Source organism: Castanea sativa, chromosome 12 (genome assembly GCF_040712315.1).
Source record: "Castanea sativa cultivar Marrone di Chiusa Pesio chromosome 12, ASM4071231v1".
Taxonomy (NCBI): Eukaryota; Viridiplantae; Streptophyta; class Magnoliopsida; order Fagales; family Fagaceae; genus Castanea; species Castanea sativa.
This window is the reverse complement of record NC_134024.1, coordinates 48,682,357-48,697,887: the sequence shown is the minus strand read 5'-3', so window position 1 is coordinate 48,697,887 and position 15,531 is coordinate 48,682,357. Positions and strand designations below refer to the sequence as shown.

Below are 15,531 nucleotides of genomic sequence, written 5' to 3'. Positions count from 1 at the left end.
TTAAGTGGTACAGTAAATAACTAAAGATTTGAAGGGATGGGATTATGATTGTGTTTTTTGATCACCTTTTGGAAACCATGGAAGAAGATTGGAGTTTGAATTGTGGTTTGTATCGTTTGATGGTTTTTATTTTTTTATTTTTTTATTGCATTAAACGGGGTATGTATAGGTTAAGGTTATGCCTTTGGTTGAGGTTCTTGTGATGGTGGCTGAGACACAACTACTGGCCTTGGTTCTTGCTCAAATACAGATGATGGGGTTTGAGTAGAAGTAGGAGTAGGCTGAGAGGTTTCTTGAATTGTAGGTTGTGAATTTGTTGGACCTGTTGGTTGTACCTGAGTGGTTGTGAGAGATGGAGATTGAGTAGAAGAGTCGGCTGAAAGCTTTCTTGAATTTTAGGCTGTGAATTTGTAGTAGCAGTTGATTGTACCTAAGTGGTTGTGAGAGATGGAGATTGAGTAGAAGTGGGAGTAGGCTGAGAGCTTTCTTGAATTTTAGGTTGTGAATTTGTTGTACCTGAGTGGTTTTGAGAGATGGAGAAGAAGGTTGTGATGTTGTTTGATCAGCAGGTTCAAAGGACAAACAAAGTGGAGCCTCAGGCTGGGGGTCTGTCTGCAATGCAAAGCTTTGCTATATTAATGAATGTGAGTTTTGTTTTCAGGCTTTCACCTATTTCATGGTATTATAGTGGTAAACCTATGCAAAGTTTTGCTATATTAATGATTTTCTGCTTCTGATTGTGGTTTTTTTTGTTCCATCACCTCTTTGAGCTACTTCTTTAGCAGTTGAAGAATATGTGTTTGGGTTTAAAGTTTGTCCTGTTTGAGGTTGAGATGTAGCTGTTGGAAATTCAGTGTTTGTATTGTGTACATAATTATGCATTTTCAAGTTAAAACTGTTAAATCCAAGTTTACATAATCACAATGGCTCTTCAATGTTGAAAATTAAATGGGGATTGAATTCTAAATAGAGAAACCTATAATTCATATCTTGATAGCAATGGGAAATTTTTTTTTTATCTTTACAGTCATCTATGAAGGTATATGCTTACAATGTACAAAAGACTATTAACTTATTGTTCCATTAAATATTCTTCTATTGCCTTTTAAGAATTATAAGAATTCTTGTATTATTGTTGTTACTGGTTGGAAAATACTTGTGGCAAGATATGGCATATAGAATGGCTTGATTAGTTGTTCATTTGTAATTTGTTCAGAATTGTCATGAGTGATGGAGGAAAAATGGGGAAAAGAAAAGATGTTTTAGAAAGTTACGTTGCTTAGAGAAAAGAAAGAATGAACTAGCTCTTCAAAAGACACACTGTTGGAATAATACCTCATATGTAGATTTCTTGAATTCAAATTCAATTTGGTGACAAACGAGTTCTTATTGAAGAACATCAATTTGGTGACGAACACTGAGCCAATTCCAAAAACGAGTTCATTGATTACTAGTCTAAACTCAGCTTCTGCCACGTCATTGTCAGATTTCGCTATAATCCAACGTGGTGATGGTAATTGTGATTTTAATTCTTTGATTAAGAAGTTAATATGTTCATTTGAGGAAGATTCTTCTGTTTATATGGATTGTTAGACTTTAGTGGACCGCTAAAAAGGAAAGAGAATAGAATTTATAATTATTATAAATTTTTGTTTTTGTTTTTTTTTTCTTTTTCAATTAGTTTTGTTTTTACGTGTATATAATATTTGGAACAATTATTTTTTCTATTATGTTGTTGATGATCTTTGAGGTAGTGATGAATTTTGCTGATTTTGTGCTGTTTTCTTGATTAGAAATCTGTGGAAATTATGCTTTTAGGTATTTGGAGTTTGTGCTGAGTTTTCCCTGAAATTGGGCCTGTAAAAGTTAAATTCGGCTCCTTTTGATGTAGGCCTTCTTGTTTTCCTAGGTCCCAAAATAAGAGGCTCAACTAATTCCATTATTTTCTGTTTTCATTGAAAATTTGATCCTAGAAATGGAAAGTTGTCAAGTCCTGATATCTGTGTCTGTGTGATAGGTTAGCTCTGTTGAGTTAGTCAAATAAAGCAATAATATTGATTTGTATCTTTGAAATTTGCAGTAGATGGATTCTTTGCTATCAATTGAGTATCATTAATTGTGTTAAAACTGCCTGCTATGACTTCTTCTCGACTCCATAAAAAGTGGAAGCTTTGTGCGCTGGTTATGACCATTATATATGCACTCTTTTTCAGTCTATAAGCATCCAGCTACCATCCTTGAGAATTTGGAATTAGAAACTTCTCCTCGTCTTATTTGTCATTTAGAAACCAATGTCATGTTGTTCCATCCAGGTGAATTGACATGGCTCTCCTATATAATATGTGAATCACTTCTAGATTGGTTTAATCAATACCGTTGCATTGAAGCTTCAATTGCTATCTGTTGCCCAAGCTTGACAGCGCAGAAGTGTGGGCTTTATCACTACATGGCCTTTTTATCAGATAATTGGGGTCTCATTTGTCAGTTGATGTTTGATAATAGAGACCCATTATCCCCTTTGTTATTTGTATTGGTTATGGAAGCCCTTGGGAGGATGTTGGAAAAGGCTGCCCATGATGGTCACATGTCAGGCTTTAGTGTGGGTTGTGTAGAGGGAAGATCATTGGTGGTGTCTCACCTTCTCTTTGCGGATGATACTTTGATTTTTTGTGGTGCTGATTTGGACCAGATTCTGTTTCTCCGTATGATCCTCATTTGGTTTGAGGTGGTTTCTGGCCTAAAGATAAATTTGGGCAAGTCAGAATTGGTCCTGTTGGTGTGGTGCATAATTTGGACTTATTGTTGACTGTTCTTGGCTGTAAACAAGGTACTCTTCCAATGAAGTATTTGGGTCTTCCTTTAGGAGCTAAATGCAAGGATAAGGCAATCTGGAACCAAATTCTGGAAAAGATAGAACGGAGATTAGCAGGATGGAAACGTCTGTACTTATCAAAGGGAGGTAGAGTCACTTTAATTAAAAGCACTCTATCTAATTTACCTACTTATTTCCTATCTCTATTCCCTATTCCTGTTGCTGTGGCTAACCGAATTGAGAAACTACAGAGAAATTTCTTATGGGGTGGCATTGGAGATGAACCAAAATTCCATTTAGTTAAATGGGCTACTGTATGCTGTCCCATTGCTTCAGGGGGCCTTGGGATAAGGAAGATAAGACTTTTTAATGAAGTTTTGCTTGAAAAGTGGCTATGGAGATTTGAGATGGAGAGGACTGCCTTTTGGAGGCAAGTGATAGAGGTAAAATATGGCTGTGAAGGGGGTGGCTGGTGTACTAGGCCTGTTAATGGTCCATATGGTGTGGGTTTGTGGAAAAATATTCGTCAGGGATGGCCTTCTTTTTCTCGCCACATTCTATATGATGTTGGGGATGGGTCAAGATTGAAATTCTGGCAAGACCATTGGTGTGGTGAGACTTCCCTTGCAGTCAGTTATCCGGAATTGTATCGATTTTGCGGAGACAAGGAGGCTAGTGTGGCTGAGCTTATGAAGCTTGATAATGGAGTTCTCTTTTGGGATGTAAGTTTCTTTAGGGGTGTGCATGCTCGGGAATTAGAGGCATTGGCTAGTTTTATGGATACCATTTATGGTGCTTCGGTGAAAGGATTTGGTGAGGATAAGATGTGCTGGAAACTTGATAGAAAGAAGGGTTTTATGGTTAAGGATTATTACAGTCTCTTAGTGGGCTCCAATGATTGTTGCTTTCCTTGGAAGAGTATTTGGAAACAGAAAATTCCTTCTCGTGTTGCTTTCTTTATTTGGACTGCTGCTTTGGGGAAGTGCTTAACGATTGACAACTTACGTAAAAGGAAGATTTGGATATTGGATTGGTGTTACATGTGCAAGTGTAATGGTGAATCGGTTGATCATCTTTTTCTCCATTGTCCGGTTGCAATGGATATGTGGGCAATGGTGTTTGGATTGTTTGGAGTTAGCTGGGTGATGCCGCAATCTGTAGTGGGGCTATTAGCATGTTGGCAAGGCAAATTTGGTTGTCATCGAAATGGGCATATATGGATGACTGTTTCACATTGCTTGTTGTGGTGTCTTTGGAGAGAGAGAAATAGCAGGTGCTTTGAAGATAAGGAGAGATCAATTTCAGACTTGAAGCTATTTTTCTTTAGAACCCTTAGAGATTGGTTGACTGCATTGCAGAACCAATCATCTTTATCTTTTCTTGATTTCTTAGATTCTTGTAATTTTTGTTCTTGACTGTTTAACCCTTGTACACTCCTTGTGTACTAGGGTGTTTCATTTTTGATATCAATAAACATCTTACTTATCAAAAAAAAAAAATAGAGAAAGAAATAAGCAAAATTGTAATGGTGAAGCAAGACCCAGTAGAACTAGAAGTTGTGATGAGATATTTTAACCTGAAAGAGAATACCATCGATCCCACGCTTAAAGACAAGGGAAATTGAGTTGTAGAATAACCTCCCTTTGGTTGCACTGCTACCTTCATTAGTTCTGAGCTCTTTATTTCTAAGTTACTGGTGTGTCAACCACCCTCTAGTCCTCTATCTAAGATTTATTTAAAATAGCTCATTTATTTCCTCTTTTCTTTGTGATTTGACTTTCCCATGGGTAACTTCAACTCATATTAGCATTGCCTCTTTTTTTTCCCCCCCAAATTTCTAAGGATGAATACTTTAACAGTTAGCAGAAATTTATACAAAATTTATGTATTTCCTCTATTTAAGTTTCTTGTCAATCAATTTTCCAAAGTTGCAAGCCTATATGATATTGTACCCAGTTATCCTTTGTTTGGATGAAAATAAATAAGTTAATAAGAAAAGATGCAGCACAAAGCCACTCACAACATACTTGCATCAACAACAAAATAACTAGACATGATACAGAAAAATTCAAAGAAAAACAAAATTCTCATCACAAATCCTAGCTTGTCCTAATTATATCAGCGATGACGTTCTCTTTCTCTCGAAATTAGCAAGGTGTGAAAAGTTGGAAACAAGAGGGAAAATGAAATATATATAGGCGAAAGGGGGCACAGAAGACGAAGCGACACGCTCGTCTAGGCACAGAGCCAATCATTCCAAGCCATGTGTCCCACCATTTAATGAAGATGGCACAAATTACCACACGAGTGGTTTCCCACACGAGTGATGTCCTAATTTTATTATTCTCTAGACTACGATATTGGTGTTCTTATGGACAAATCTCTCATTACCATTTATGGCCATGGAACTTTGTGGATGCATGTTTTGCTACAAGATATGGGTCAAGAAATCGTTCGTCGTGAATCTCCTAAAGAACCTGGTGGACGTAGTAGGTTGTGGATTTATGATGATGTCATTCATGTATTGAAGAATAATTCTGTAAGTTGACTAGTACAAACCTGAACTTAAAAAATTATATATATTGTTATAAAATTTTCTAACAATTTACCAATTATTCTAATTTTGTTGTTTTTTCTTATTAGGGAACAGAGGTAATTGGAGGCATAATGGTAAACATACCTATTCAAAAAGTGGAACACCTGAGTGCTGAAGCCTTCTCAAAGATGAAAATTTTGAGATTGCTTAAAATTAGTAGTGAGAAACTTCCAGAAGACTTCATAAATGGTACTATGCGACTTCCAAAAGACCTCATTAGAGGTAAGGTGCAACTTCCACAAGGCCTCAATTATCTTTCTAATGAGTTATGTCTTCTTGAGTGGCCTGGATATCATTTAAAATGTTTACCAACCAATTTCCAACTAAACAAACTTGTTGAATTGAGAATGCATTGTAGTGGCATCAAACAACTATGGAATGTAAACATGGTAAGATTTTTAGTTATGAAAATGTGCATTTTATTCATTTTCAGTAAGGCTTGACTTTATCTAATAATTTTTTTTTTGGGTTTATAACAGAATTTAGGCGAGTTAAGACTCATTGACCTAAGTGACTCTCAAAACTTGATTGAGATGCCAGACCTTAGTGGAGCCCCGAAGCTTAAGCAATTGATTTTTCGACATTGTACAAGACTATATAAGATTCATGCATCTATAGAAGATCTCAAACAACTTATTCGATTGGATTTGAATGGTTGCAAATGTCTTGAAAGCCTTCCTCACAAGATCAGCCTGGAAGCACTTGAAATTTTCGATCTTGGTGGTTGTTCAAGACTGAAGAAGTTTCTAGAAATTGTAGGAAATATGTCACATTTGTCGAAACATTGTTTGAGTGGGACAACTATAAAAGATCTACCATTATCAATGGAGCATTTAACTGGCCTTATTGAATTGGATCTAAGGGACTGTAAAAACCTATCAAGTCTTTCAAATGCATGTTGTTGTTTGATGTCTCTAAAATTTCTCACTTTATCTGGCTGTTCAAAGCTTGATGAATTACCAGAGAATTTGGGTAATATCAAAGGCCTAGAAAAGCTAGACGTGAGTGGAACTGGTATAACAGGGCTACCTTTATCTATTGTTCACTTAAAAAATCTTGAAGTACTATCTCTCCGTGGATGTGCGGGGCTATCATCTAAATCATTCAATAAGCTCCTGAGTTTTCCTTTAATGCAACGAAAAAGAAGTCCTGATCCCATGGGCATGTTAGAGTCTTGTTTACAAGGCTTATGGTCTTTGACGGACCTGGATTTAAGTTTTTGCAATATTCGAACTATTCCTGATGTTCTTGTGTCCTTTTCATCTTTAAAAAAATTAAATTTAAAAGGAAACAATTTTATTTGCCTTCCTGAAAGTATCATTCAACTATCTAATTTGAAAGGCCTTTATTTGGGCAGTTGCACTCAACTTCAAACATTGCCCAAACTTCCATTAGATTTGTATTTGATCGATGCTACAGGGTGTACCTCACTAGAAACATTTTCATCAAGTCCAGAATATGATTTTTGGCCGAATAAAATATGTCTTTTCAATTGCTTCAAATTGATTTATAATCAAGGCAAAGGCGACCCGTTGTCAACAATTCTAAGACATTATATCATTAAGGTCTCTCTCTCTCTCTCTCTCTCTCTCTCTCTCTTGCATGCGAGTGAAGTTCTAAACATCATGATTTGTTTGTTTCAGAGATGCTATAACCCGGATAGGTTAAGATTTCTCACAATTCCTGAAAGTGAAATTCCGAATTGGTTTAGGCACCAAAAGGTAGGGGCTTCAGTGAATTTGCAAGTGCCTTCACATTTATTATTGAGTAGCAAATTTATGGGAATCGCTGTGTGCGCTGTTTATATATTCTGCCAGCATCATCCTCTATATTGGCTTCGTTGTTTTGTTAAAGCCAACAAAGGTCATGGCTTTCACGGATTGTGGCATGATTTATTGGATGAATTTGGTAAGATTGAATTGTATCATCTTTGGTTCGAATATTTTCCCTATACAGTACTTGAACACCAATGGAAAAAAGAATTGGATGCTAATGAATTCACCCAAATTGAGGTTACATTTAAAACCTACAGTCCAGGCTTGGAGGTTACGAAATGCGGAGCCCGTTTGATATTCGAGCAAGACATTGAAGATCTCAAACAAACTAAGCTTGGGTCTAGCAGCTGCACTATCACTCCTTATTATGAGGATGATGATTTAGGCAATTCAGAGAAAGATACCAAAATTAAGGAAAGTGGTGATGATGAACCACCACAGCCAAAGTGGACAGAGCACCCTAATCTAATTGAAAACTGGATTGGGAATTCATTCATACAAGGACAAGGTGACTCTGATTTTGAGTGAGGAAAGAGGAACCCCAGTGAAAGTGGCAACTTTGATGAATCTGCACAGTTGAGAAACTTTTTTTTCTCTTTGATTTTTTTTGTAAGTCACCTCTTTCTCTTTCTCTTTCTTATGGTTCTGTTGCAATTGATTGTGTGTTCACAATTTTTGTTCAATTATGCCAAAGGGTAAAATCAGCACTTTTGTTGTTCTATCTATAGCATTTGCTACAATATTTTCCATAGGAGAATACAATTGAATAGATGCATCCCCACTTCAGTGTTGTTGTGTAATCAAATGGAAAGTAGAATAATTGGACCCTTTTCAAAAAAAAAAAAAAAGGCACGTGATTTTGTTTTTCTTCACCACATTAACCCTTTTGAAATCTGAAAATGGAGTCAATGATTTTTTTTTTCCCCATTTGTATGAAGCTTTGGAAATTTGGCTTTTGGTTTTCGGATTTTGTGTTGAGTTTGCCCTAGAATTGGGCCTGTAATAGTTGAATTAGACTCCTGTTTTTTTTTTTTTTTTTTGTTGGATCCCAATATAAGAAACTTAGTTATATATATATATATATATATATATATATATATATTTTCATTTACACAATTTGATTTTAGAAATGAAGTTTTGTCTAGAACTTCTGGTGTGTTTGTGTGCGGATTATCTTTCCTTATAATATTGTAGTTGATGGATTGTCTTCTATCAATTAAATGTCATTATTTGAGTTATTGCTGATCAGAATAGTCTTTATTGTTGTGCTCTAAACAAACTTTTATTTCATTTGTTTATTTAGTTAAATTTGTTTTCTTTTCTAGTGTACAAGCATCTAGATACGATTCTGGACAATTTGGAATTAGAAACTTCTCATCATCTTATTTGTCATTTAGAAACCGATAGCAGAGATAGAGGCTACACAATGATCGTACTACCACTAGAGCACAGGGTTTGGTGCTTACTACAACGACCACAACACTGTCTTTGAGTGTCTGTGGGGTTGATGCTAATGATGATGGAGTGGAACTGGGTTTGGTGCAATTTCTGTTTGGCTACAAGGAAACTTGAGGTTAATTAAAGTGAAAAGGGTAAAAAGATTTTGAATCATACGGGCTGAAATAGCGGTTCCCGACTTTTTTCTTGAGTTCTTAATTTTTTTGGTTTCCCTTCAAAACACACACACACACACACACAAACACACACACACACACACACATATATATATATATATATTCGAATCCTTTAATTTTCATACAAACTTTTCAAAACACATAAGTGCAGCTCTAGCAAGCCAGTTGTGTTTGGCTTTTCTGGCAATTTCTTTCCTTTAAATAAAATGTATTTTTCCAAGAAAATAGGAGGAGATTACTGTGGTTTATGTTGTTTTGTATATATGTTTTCTGAAGGTACCAGTTGGAGCTATGCCAGAAAGCTTTGGAGGAGAGTATTGTTGTTTATATAGGGACAGGTTGTGGGACAACCACATTGCTGTACTGCTTATACATGAGCTGGGTCACTTGATAAGGAAGCCCCAGAAGAGCATATGCATCATCCTCGCCCCTACGGTGGCTCTGGTTCAGCTGGTAAGCTACTATCTATCATGTTGGTTTTGTAATTTCATAATTAGTTTTGGCTTGTAGTTAAGTTTGAGACAATATTTGTAGGTTATATGGCTGGTACATTGCACAATAATGAAGTGATGTGCTCTTTGGCTTGGCTGAAGTTGTAGGTATGTAGGTCGTGAGAAGTGGGTAGGGTTGTTGCTTTTTAGTGCTTATGTATGGAATTTCTCATTGTGATTCTAGATTTTAAGAAGGGGCATTCTGAATCTAGGTACTTCAAGTTCACAATGGAAGGGAGTTTGGCATTTTATCATCAGAACCAAGATTATACTATGAAGTATGAACTCATGATCCCTTGAAATATATAAACAAAATCAAGATAGGGCTAGACTACCAAATAGTACAAAAGCATCAATTCCTAGAACCCAGGATTCAATTCCTAGAAATTGACCAACCTTGATAGTGCAGAAGTTTGGGCTTACTCTTTAAACAGCTAGGTGATATGTAGTGTAAGCAAGCAAATAAAGGATTGTGTGGCCTCTTTATCTGTCAATTGGGGTCTCATTCGTCAATTGATGATTGATAATTGTGAAAGAAAAATGCAAAACTCTAATTATGATTTATGAGGCATGACCCAGTAGAACAAGAAGCTCTAATGAGGAATTTCACCTTGAGAGACTGAGACAACCCCACTGATACCATTCTTAAAGATATGGGAAAACAAGTTTTTGAATAACCTCTCCACTACTTGTACAGTTGCCTTTAGTACTGCTGTGCTCTTCCTTCTATCTTAAATTTAAATAAATATCTCATTTATTTCTAATTCTCTTTGTGATTTGGTGAGTAATGACTTTTCCATCCTTTCACTCATAATGGCACTTCCTCATTTTATAATAACTGGAAATTTTACCGCAAAATGGGTATTCACTCTTCAATAATTGATAGATTAACATTGCCAAAATGTATATATTTCCTATTCTCTTGGATAAACATTGTACCGCAAAATGGGTATTCACTCTTCAATAAATATAGTTGAATTAGATTGGCAGTGACGGAAAACAAATTTAAATTAGAATATGTGATTGCCAACCCTTTACATCATTTTAAGTGGTCATTGGAAGTAACAACTGAGAGAAGCATACTGCTTGTGTATATGACCTGTGTGATATTGGGTCCAATGCTAGTGTTCACAAACACTTTTATGGGACAATGTACCAATATGGAATTTTGTTGATAGATCTCATGTGCATGATTTATATTGTTCTCTGCATCTCAACCTGCAGTGGAAAATGTATCCTCAAGATTTAAATGAGCCCATATTATTCCTTAATTTTGGTTTGGTTCTCCATTTTACAGGACATCGAATAGTTCTGCTTACAGTCATTATGGATATCCTTATTATACATTAGAAAATATTTACAATGCTATGCTAGTATATTGGCTCTCAAGCTGTCAATTTTTAAAATTGTTTTTTTTTGGGGGTGGGGGGTGTGCATATTGCTGTTGACTCTGCTCTCCTGCAGATCATGCTCATGTAACCGGTCAGATGCCTGTGAATTGACTATTATCTTCTGGACATAAAGAGGACTTGCTGATGACTGTGCAGGAATGGTGGTTGCTTCTGCTGATGACTATGCTGTTAAGCCTTTGACAAGTTCAGCTGCTAAGTGGAGAAAGAGGCTTTTCATAGGATGTATTCCGATTGAATCTACAGTTGATAATGTGTAGTTGCATTTCAGTCAGTTTAGCTATGTTTTGGACGTGTATCTTATGAAGGTAAAAAGTAGCTGATTTATATGTAGTATAATTGAGAATGTGTGGGTGGCTAGCTGATGAAAATATTACTGCACTGTTTTTCTTGACAACTTCTTTCTAAGTGCTTCAAACATGCTATGAAGCATGTGATAAGATGTATTGTTAAATCAGATTGGGGTTCAAGTTTTCAAAATAGGCATGCTTGTAGAGCGATACTTTTACCAACTTATCTATATAGCAAAAATTCAATATTGCGCAATGCTGAAATTAAGATGTTCAGATATGACTACAAGAGGGAAAATGAACACATGATGAACACTTAGAGGTAACACCAACTGGAAACAGATGAGATATTCTGCCAAATTCATCCTGGGACAAGAATTGAAAATCAGTAATTTCTCAGAGGCTTTTCTTGGTACTAATTGTAATTGATTGCTTGGTTTTTCATGGTGCTATTTGCGCATCATGTAAACTCATTTTGTACTGTAATTGCATATTCTGTGTTATATATTAGTATTTATCAGATCCTTTTTGGGTGTTGCCCATATGTTATTGGCATAACTAATATCATAATGCATTTTGCTTCAGGATGAAAGAAAAATGTGTCATAGGGGGTTCGGTTTTATGACATTGTCTGATGAAATTTCAGCTGAGTACACTTCTCAGAAAGTACATAGGATACGTCGGCAGACGTGTGCATGTTATCATAATATATGATAGACAGGTGGTTGGGTCCAATAGGCACTCATGTGGGTAGATAACTATCAAAGGAAAGAGCCTCAGAACTTTCTTGTGCAGAGTGGTTTGGTGGGCTACTGTCTATCACATATGGTCTCAGAGAAACTTAAGAATTCATGGAGAGGTCAAAACAGAGGAAATCAAAGTGAAGAGAATGAGAAAGTATGTTAAGTTTAGAATGATGTTCAAAGGAAGTAACTGCAACTCTATCCTAACCTAAACAGAGTTATCTGTTATAACTGGAGGGTACCACATTCCCTCATTCATGGCTTCTGCTTAAAAGTTTTGCTAGTAGCTGGGTTTGTGATTGGTCTTATTTTTTAAAAGAAGATGTTGGGTAAGATTAACACCAATCTGATGCTGTAGTTTAGTCCGAAGGCTCATATCTCTATGTAAAACTGGGTTGGGACGATGTAACACTGTTTTCAAATGGAGATGATCTTTTAATGTATAGGTCAGGGCAGATGCCTTTGTTGTAGTGGACTAACTGAAGAATCAGTGTTTTAAGTGTTTCTATTTTGTAACAATAAAAAATTATGAATTATCCAAAAAAGATAGAAGAATGCTCAATTCCATATTTTTTTTGTGAGGATGCAACAAAAGTGTCTGTAGGGGCAAGGACAAGCACCCAATCCGCTATTGCATTTGTCATCATCTTCCCGCTATAGCACCTTTGTATTCCATCCTAGTATTTTAAGCCAAATAGTTAATTATTCTAATTATGTTCTAGACTTGATAGATATTATCATACACAGTATTGCGTAAATAAATAAATAGATGAATACATAATTTAGTTATCTAGGGAAACTAATGGAATAACAATTCCAAAGTACAAACCACTGTCGGGGGGCTTAACTAACAACCATAAGGAAAATAGCTCCACTATGTAAATTTGAAATATATACAATAGGCTTAACTTTAAATCTGTTACTATGAGCTTCATGGATGCATTTTTCGGATATAACCAAATCCGAATGGACGAAGCTGATCAAGAGAAGACTTCGTTTGTAACAAGCCAAAGCCTTTTTTGCTACAAAGTCATGCCCTTTGGCTTGAAAAACGCTGGCGCAACCTATCGAGGCTCATGAACAAGATGTTTGCACGACAGATTGGAAGAATCGTCCAAGTATATGTCGATGACATGCTAGTTAAAAGTCAAAGGGAAGAAGATCATTTGGAGGATCTCAAAGAAACCTTTGACACTCTTCGCTCCTATAACATGAAGCTCAATCCAAGCAAGTATGCCTTCGGAGTGACGACGGGAAAGTTCTTAGGGTACATGATATCCCAAAGAGGCATCGAGGCCAACCCGGACAAGATTCGGGCCAAAATGGGGATGGCACCTCCTAAAAATATGAAGAAAGTACAAAGCCTTAATGGCAGGGTCGCCGCGCTTAATAGATTCGTGTCGAGGGCAACGGATAGATGTCTACCATTCTTCCGTACACTGAAAAAATCCTTTGAATGGATGGCCGAATGTCAACAAGCGTTCGAAGACTTGAAGGTCTACCTCTCTTCACCACCGTTACTAAGTCCCTCACAACCAGGAGAAGAACTATTCCTTTATTTGGCCGTCTCCCCAGCTGCCGTTAGTGCGGCCTTAGTTAGAGAAGACGACAGGGTCCAAAGGCCCGTGTACTACGCGAGCAAGGCGCTGCATGGTGCAGAAGAGAGATATCCCCCCATGGAAAAACTCGCCTTCGCTCTAGTCACGGCGACCCGTAAACTCAAGCCATACTTCCAAGCCCATATGATAGTCGTCCTAACTGACAAACCTTTACAGCGAGCAATGGGCAGCCTTGGAGCCGCCGGACGAATAACATTGTGGTCAATAGAGTTGAACGAATTCAACATACAATATCGCCCCCGCACCACCATCAAGGGACAAGCAGTTGTCGACTTCATTGCGGAGCTCACCAGCACGGAAGGTGAGGAGGCAGAAAATCCCCAATGGAGCGTTTTTACAGATGGGTCGTCTAACAAGAAGGTTGGTGGAGCAGGGGTCGTACTTAAATCTCCAGAAGGCGACGAGATCGAATGTATGATTCGTCTCGATTTTCCTACAACTAATAATGAAGCTAAGTACGAAGCCCTGATAGCAGGTTTAGACCTTGCCAAAGCTGTGGAGGCCGCGAACGTAGTTATTCACTGCGACTTCTAGGTCGTTACAAGTCAAGTGAATGGCGAGTACAAGTGCAAGGGCGAAAAGATGAAGAAGTACTGGGAGCAAGCGAAGAGGAGGATAGATGGGCTGCAGGCCAAGATAGTCCAAATCCCAAGAGGAGAAAACGAGCAGGCCGACCATCTTGCCAAAACCGCGTTTGCGGAGTCTATGATAACTATCGACAAGGTGCTCTCTTTTATTCAGCCTTCACCACTAATAGACGTTCTTAATATACAGGAGATTGGTTCCGAAAACAATTGGACCACCCCCCTGATCTCCTACTTAAAAGATGGTACGCTACCTGACGAGAAGGATGCCGCAAGGAAGCTAAAGGTCCAGTTAGCACGGTTCGTCTTGATAAAGGACATCCTGTATAAGAGGGGCTTCTCTCGACCGTACTTAAGATGTTTAGGCCCCAAAGAAGAAGACTACGTTATGAGAGAAGTACACGAGGGGATATGCGGAAACCACTCAGGGTCACAGTCTTGATAAAGGACATCCTGTATAAGAGGGGCTTCTCTCGACCGTACTTAAGATGTTTAGGCCCCAAAGAAGAAGACTACGTTATGAGAGAAGTACACGAGGGGATATGCGGAAACCACTCAGGGTCACAGTCATTGGTACATAAGTTGATTCGGGCCGGATACTACTGGCCGACAATGCAAAATGACGCCCAGGTTTATGTAAAAGCTTGCGACAAATGTCAAAGGTTCAACAATATCATTAGACAGCCAGCGGAAGAATTGACCCCCATAACCGCCCCATGGCCATTCGCCTAGTGGGGGTTAGATATCATGGGACCATTCCTAATAGCAGCAAGACAGCTGAAGTTTCTCGTCATCGGCATCGATTACTTCACCAAATGGGTCGAAGCTAAAGCCTTAGCCACAATCACTGAAAAGAATGTATGGAATTTCGTGTGGAAAAACATTGTTTGCAGCTACGGAATTCCAAGAGTCTTGATCTCGAACAACGGTAAACAATTTGACAACAACTCCTTCCGGACCTTCTGCTTAGAGCTAGGAATCAAGAACCACTATTCCTCCCCAACCCATCCTCAAGCAAACGGACAAGTTGAAGTCACGAACCGATCCTTGCTTCGAATCATCAAGACTCGACTCGAGGGGGCAAAAGGCATATGGCCTGAGGAGCTGCCCAGCATACTATGGGCATACAGAACAACAGTAAGGACTCCCATGGGAGAAACTCCATTCCAACTAACATACGGGAGTGAAGCAGTCATCCCAGCCGAGATAGGACTCACGAGTTACAAGGTGGATAATCATGACGGGGGAAGAAATGACCAAGAGCTACGTCTACAGCTGGATCTAGTTGACGAGGTAAGGGCGATGGCTGAGCAGAGACTTGCACGATACCAGGACCTCATGGCCAAGCACTACAACTCCCGAGTCAAGCGCCAATACTTCAAAGTCGGAGACCTCGTTTTAAGGAAAGTGATGGGCGCCGCCAGAGATCCCGCACAAGGAAAGCTTGGCCCAAACTGGGAAGGACCCTACATGATTACATCATGGCAAAGAAAGGACACCTATCACTTAGAAACACTTGACGGACAGAGGCTACGACACCCATGGAACGCCGAGCATCTCAGAAAGTACTACCAGTAA

At 38.1% G+C, this 15,531-nt stretch overlaps 2 protein-coding genes and 1 pseudogene across 2 annotated transcripts; all 3 read left to right on the top strand.

Annotated features, from left to right (window-relative positions):
• LOC142619068 (TMV resistance protein N-like) overlaps positions 1-11,572 on the top strand; it is a 66,245-nt pseudogene extending 54,673 nt beyond the window's left edge.
• Positions 11,573-13,951: 2,379 nt separating this feature from the next.
• Positions 13,952-14,395, top strand: LOC142620825 (uncharacterized). The gene has a single exon (XM_075794127.1). The coding sequence runs from the start codon at positions 13,952-13,954 to the stop codon at positions 14,393-14,395; it is 444 nt and encodes a 147-aa protein (XP_075650242.1).
• Positions 14,396-15,102: 707 nt separating this feature from the next.
• Positions 15,103-15,531, top strand: LOC142620824 (uncharacterized). The gene has a single exon (XM_075794126.1). It carries the CDS (start codon positions 15,103-15,105, stop codon positions 15,529-15,531), a length of 429 nt encoding a protein of 142 aa, XP_075650241.1.